This window comes from Mus musculus, chromosome 8 (assembly GCF_000001635.26).
Source record: "Mus musculus strain C57BL/6J chromosome 8, GRCm38.p6 C57BL/6J".
Taxonomy (NCBI): domain Eukaryota; kingdom Metazoa; phylum Chordata; class Mammalia; order Rodentia; family Muridae; genus Mus; species Mus musculus.
In genome coordinates this window covers 94,569,080-94,574,939 of record NC_000074.6, presented here as the reverse complement: position 1 = coordinate 94,574,939, position 5,860 = coordinate 94,569,080, and the positions used below count along the sequence as shown (strand labels likewise).

The window sequence follows — 5,860 nt, the reverse complement described above, 5'->3', positions numbered from 1 at the left end:
CGTTAGAGAAGCAAACTTACTGAATCATAGCCAGAAACTATAACTGCTGATAGCTATGCTAAAGAGATGAGTAATGCCTAGCAGTTTCTGGAATCCTCAGACTGCAAACTAGTGGGACATGCCTGCCTGTTATGCCTGCACTCTACTCCACCGAAGCACTGCTGTTTGCACATACAGTTGTAGCTTCTGACTGCGAAGCTGCTTTTAGCCAGTCTGAGGTGCTGCTCAGTGCTTTTCCTTTCTCCAGTGTGCCTTCCCCCCCAGCCCCCTCAACACACACACAACAGCGCCTGGGCCATGAGCAGCCAAAAGCAGCAGGCTCTGGCCTGTTTCTGTCTCATGGAGGATGAAGGGAGGGAAGGGGGAGGAGGGAACAGGGATGCAGGACTTAGGAATTCTGTGTGCCCTGCTTCAGAACGAGCCTGAGAGGTGCTCTCTCGTCGCTGGTCCCAGCATCCATTGTTTTTTCCCTTCCTATGGGTGTGAGACAAGCGAGCCAGCGAGCGAGCGAGAGACACTGGGTGTGTTGGCACTGACACACTGGCAGGCAGGCAGAGGAAGCTCCTCAGATTTAACGTGGGCAGAGAGGGCCCTGGATCTCAGCCAGCCCTTCCTCTCCCCTTCCAGTATTGACACGGGTGCCTACCAGCAGATGGTGGGTTTCCTTCGCCCATCGCTGATGCCTGTGAGCGCTGCCATCCCTTGCAGAGCCTCCCAGTCCTAATCTTTCCTGACTGTCAGTGCAGGCCTGTCAGCTCCCTCCTGACAAACAAGACGTTTAGGTAAAACTGCAAGCACCTTCTGCCTCTTGTTGTCACTGTTCCGATGACTGTGCTGCCATCCCCGCAGCACGTACCTGTATCTAGAGCAACCCTGAGCTGTTTCGGGAGGCAGACCAAGACATCAAAGTCCTGAGCATCACATGGCTTGACTTTCCAGACCAACGAGTGTGCTTCATGGTCTCGGTGGATGTTGAAAAGATGGCAGGGTTGCAGAGTTTAAAACTGTCCGCTAACTTTAATTTTTAGCCCTGTCAAGCCAGCTCTTGCTGTGCACCACACCGGCTTCCAGCTCTCCCACCACGTGAAGCTGATGGTGTTGAGCAGTCCTGGGGTTCTTTTCTTTTTGACAGAGTCTACTGTGTAGCCCAAGCTGGCTTACAAACTTACCATCCTTTCATTTCAGCTTCCTGAGTGCTAGGATCACTGGCGAGTGCCGCTACACCCAACTGTGACGTCTGCTTTTGGTGTTTCTGGTGGCCTTTTTACCGTAGTTCATTGTGCCTAAATGGTGTAGAAGCCTGTAATTGAAACACCACCTCTGTGGCAAAGCAGGCCAACCAAGGAAAGCAGGATGAGCAGAGAGAGAAGGAAAACCCACTTTGACCCTCAGAACACAGTCATCTGTGTACCTTGGCAGGTCTCTCCTGGGGATCAGATTAACCAGGGACCAAAAATACTTGAAGGAAAGATTCCCTCTGTGCTGACCATGTATATATAGACTTTTCTTCTTCCCTATAAATACGTGAGTGTAACAATTTCTAGCATATCACCGTTCAGGCATCGTAAATTGTTATAAACCAAGTAAGCTAGGAATGACGGAAAGTATGGGATCCGAGTATAGGCCCGAGTAGGTTCTGTGCAAACAGCATTTCACAGACAGCACTTGACCCTCTGCGCACGTTGACCTCTGGTGGGGGATCTATGTACCAGTCCCACCAGATATCCTGCCTACATTCCTGGGACTTTCCAGTGGCTAAGAAAGTAGAACAGATGGTTGGGGTTTGTTTCTTTCCTTGTACATTCTCTCGGGTGGCAGAATTCTTAGGATTCTGAGACCTCTTGGAGAAAGCCAGCAGCAATCTGTTGCCAGCTCTCTCTGGGAGACAATGTCCCGTGCCCTCCGTCTCTTCCTGACATTTGTCTACTTGAAGCTTCTATGGCTGAGGAGGAAAGGGACCTGAAATCAAGTCACCTATTATACAAATCTGGGAGGCTGATGTGACTAGACCTAGACAGGTAGCTTACATCCTGCCTTGCACAGCTTCCAGAGGTCCCAGGACCCAGCAGAAAGTTCCTCAGACTGAAGTAAGAAATGCATGAACAGCCAGGCAGTGGTGGCACATGCCTTTGATCCCAGCACTTGGGAGTCAGAGGCAGGCAGATTTCCGAGTTCGAGGCTAGCCTGGTCTACAGAGTGAGTTCCCAGGACAGCCGGGGCTATACAGAGAAACCCTGTCTCAAAAAAAAAAAAAAAAAAAAAAAAAGGAAGAAGACATGCACGCACACACGAGCACCCACTAAGGTGCCTTGTCAGAGCCCCACCCCCAAATTTGTTTTGTTTCGTTTGTTTTGGGTCTTTGCTTCCCAGCTCTCCTGAATTCTTCCCTTTTGGTCAGCTCCTCACTTAAGAGAAAAGCTTGGTTTGCCTGGACCAGCCCCTTAAGAGCTATGTCCTTCCACCCTCCATAGATATGCCATGGTGATCTCATTACAGGTAGACAAGGTCCTTCACCTAGGAAAAGGGAATAATACCAACTTCCTATAGTCATACACAAACCACCTAGATTAGAAGCCTCCAGTGTCTGGGTAGAGTATCCTGAGTGCATTAACATGCTGCACTCAGGTTTGTATGGTTCTGGCACTCCCCACTTGTAACTAAAACACTGACATGTTGGAAGGGTCAGATCTGGTTGTCAGCTCCACCAGCTTCTGCCTTAGCTCCTGTTAGCTAAATGTTAATTGCTTAGGCACACCGGATTCTTTGGCTCAAATGTCCTTGCTGTGGGTATGTGACTCAGCTGTCATCTTAGGCCCCTCCAGGAAAAGGAAAGCAAGCAAGCTCAGTGGCAGTGAACAGTCATTTGGACTTGGGTGGCTTCTTGGCATCCTGTCGTGCCCAGCCCAGTTATACATGCTAGAATGGAATTTGAGTACTTGGTGCATGATGCTCATCAACACTTTAGTAGTCACAAGTTGCACAGTCACACCCTAATGACTCTGTCATGGGCTGGCATTGTTCCCCTACCTGCTAGAAGAATGGTTTCAGGGGGAGTTGCAATAGCATTAATAGTCCTGACCTGCCAGCATCAGGAGAGACACAGAAAAGCCCCATGGGAGACAGGCTACTCTTGTTTCTGTGACACCACTGAGGCCTGCTCTGTACAGGTCAAGCTGTTGGAGGGATACACTGCATTATTTTAGTGGACTTGTTTTTCATTCTGAAAAAGCACTCTGAAGCCAACCCTTCTATACATTCTATAGAGGAACCCCACATTCCCAGAGGCCCAGTGACTTATCTGGGTTGTCCTGCTATAAGACAGAACCAGATTTTTTTTTATTATTTATGCCTTTTAAAGGCTGGCCTTCTCGGTGTGTGTGTGTGTTACGAGACTGACTCCAACAGTACACAGTCATCTACCTGGAAACTATATCCACTAGACTCCCTTGTTTGCTAAGCCAATTAGTAGCTGGGTGTGATAGCAGACATCTTCAATCCTAGCTACCAGAAGACAGAAACAAGATGATCTTCGTGAGCTCAAGGCCAGCCTGGTCTGCATGGTGAGTTCTAGGGCAGCCAGAGCTACATAGTAAGATCATGTCTCAAAAACAAAAAGCAAGCATTTGGTGGCCACAGAAATTTGCTTCACATTTCCACCATATACACCATGGCTCCTAAGATTGGGACCTACCTAGTGCTGACCATTTCCAGCAGCTAGGAAGGACTACCCTGGAGAAGAAGGCAGAGAAGGCTTAGTGTCCACAGAACAGTGTGAGGTCATTAGCAGCTTGAGCGGGAAAGCCCTTTGGAGATGCTAAGGGAGATGCTGGGGTAGTAGGATATACGTGCACGATGGTAACCACACCTCCATCCGCACTCTGCCTGTCTAGTAGGCCTGGTGTGTTTCCGTTTCTGCAAGATCATGCATGGTAGGGCTGTGGAAGGTTCACAAACAGTGCTGGCATGGGAGCTAGAAACGTGGTACAAAGTAGAAATGTTCCCTGTTAGTCACGTCTGCTTGTCAAAGGGCCTAGAACTCCGAGAGAGAATATGGGTGTGGAGGGAAAGGAACAAGGAAGGGGGCTGGGGCCAGGCTTGTGACGAGGAGGTACGTGCTAAGAGGAACAGCGGGAGCAGATAGAACCTTGTTTAAGGTCCTGAAACTTAAACCACTGCATTGCCTACTACATCCAAGAGGAGAAAGTGGGGGGCTGCAACCACTATTTGGATGCCATGTCCTGTCTCAGTTTCACAGGAATCACTACTGGTGACGGGGAATGCATGTCCCCATGAGGAAGTGATCTCACTGAATCCTCAAGGATAGGGGTGAGGAATCGGGACTTCCTATTGGCTTTCTTTTCCAGTTCAGTGAGTGCCCATTGACCCTCACTAAGGAAGGAGCTTGACAGCCAACATCTGAAACTCCTTTATTACCCTGAGTTTTACAAATAGAACACAGTCACAAGTATAAAAACAGCAGACCACCATACAAAGTATGCAGTAAGGGATATACATTCCTTCTTGCAGCTAGTTACTTAGAAAAAGCCAGTTATGATTGTAAAAATTTTATTCTCTTTAATAACAATAATTCCACTAAAATTATACAAAGTACATTCAATACTTAGAGTGGCAGGAGGGTGGGGAGAGGAAGCCGATTTGTCCTGGAAGCATCATCCATTGACTCTGACAAAGGGAGCCCAGCTGGGCTGGGGAAGTTGTGGGTGGAGGTCCAGTTGTAAAAAATGAAAACGTGGACTGGTTTTAAAAAAAAAAAAAAAGCCACCCACGAGGAAGCGGGGTGAACGTGCATGTTCCTGGGGAGGCCGGGGGCTCAGCTGGCATGCTGCGGCTGGGCATGGGCTCAGGCAGGCTCTGAGTTGGTGGGGGGCAGGTTTTTATGCTTGAAATACTGCACTACTTGCTGAGGCAGCTCCGCCAACACCGCTTTAGCCAGCGTTTCTTTTGCTGCCTGTGGGGTCCAGGTGGGGAGAAACAGGAAAGAGGAAGAGGATTAATGTGCAGGTGAGAGATTCACTATCCCAGAGCTTTGGTAGCAGAGGGCCATGGAGGGCTTGAGGGTCAGGGCCCTCTGAAAGGAGCGTGCCTCAGCCCAGCCCAAATGCTAATCCTGCCACTAGCCGTGATGTCCTTGTCAATGAAGTTCTCTGCCCTTACAGGATGGGGAAAGACCTTAGAGGATGAATTTGTGGGGGGGAAGAAATGGCATTTTAGCCTCTTCCACCTCAAACATTTCCTGACCAACAAGCAGCAGTGAATGGTCACTACTGAACAGGCAGCCACAGGAAAGTGCCAAGTCACTGTCTCATATAGCAACAGATGAGCAACACCCCACATTTGTCCTAGGAAGCCAGAAGAAGGAACAAAATCATCCTAGAGCAATGCATGGTGACCACTGGGCTACCACTTGCCAAGGCTGGTTCCCAGGATTTAAGCCCTGGCATCCACATGGGCTTTAGCTGAGGGAACTGGGGCTCAGTAAGGCCATAGCTTGCCTAAGACCATGTAATGTGTTACTGATCCCATAGGAGTTAGAAGCTAGGCTTGCCTTATGTAGCCGTCACCCAAAAGTCCTGGATCCATCTAAAAGACAGCATCTCAAGACCATTCTACCAACCTTGGCCTGCTCACAGGTCATCTTAGTAAGGCCAGAGCCACTTTCAGGAAGAGGCTGGCTACCACCATATTAATATCATATCATCACAATTGGGAGGGGAGGGGTAGAAAACCAGACTAACAGGAGGAGTTTCTCAGCTTTCATTTTCCCATCTGCAGAATAAGGAGCTGGTAGAAGAAAGGGCAGGAAGCCCTAGTTCTGGGCCCTTGGCTCCCAACTCAGCCT

General features: G+C 49.1%; 1 protein-coding gene across 1 annotated transcript in view; it reads right to left on the bottom strand.

Annotated features, from left to right (window-relative positions):
• Positions 1 to 4,410: 4,410 nt before the first annotated feature.
• The window catches only part of Cpne2 (copine II), a 37,856-nt gene continuing 36,406 nt past the window's right edge, over positions 4,411 to 5,860 (bottom strand). Inside the window, exon 16 of the mRNA NM_153507.2 lies at positions 4,411 to 4,969. Coding sequence (NP_705727.1) covers positions 4,862 to 4,969 — 108 coding nt within the window. The 3' untranslated portion in view covers positions 4,411 to 4,861. The remainder of the gene's footprint in view (positions 4,970 to 5,860) is intronic.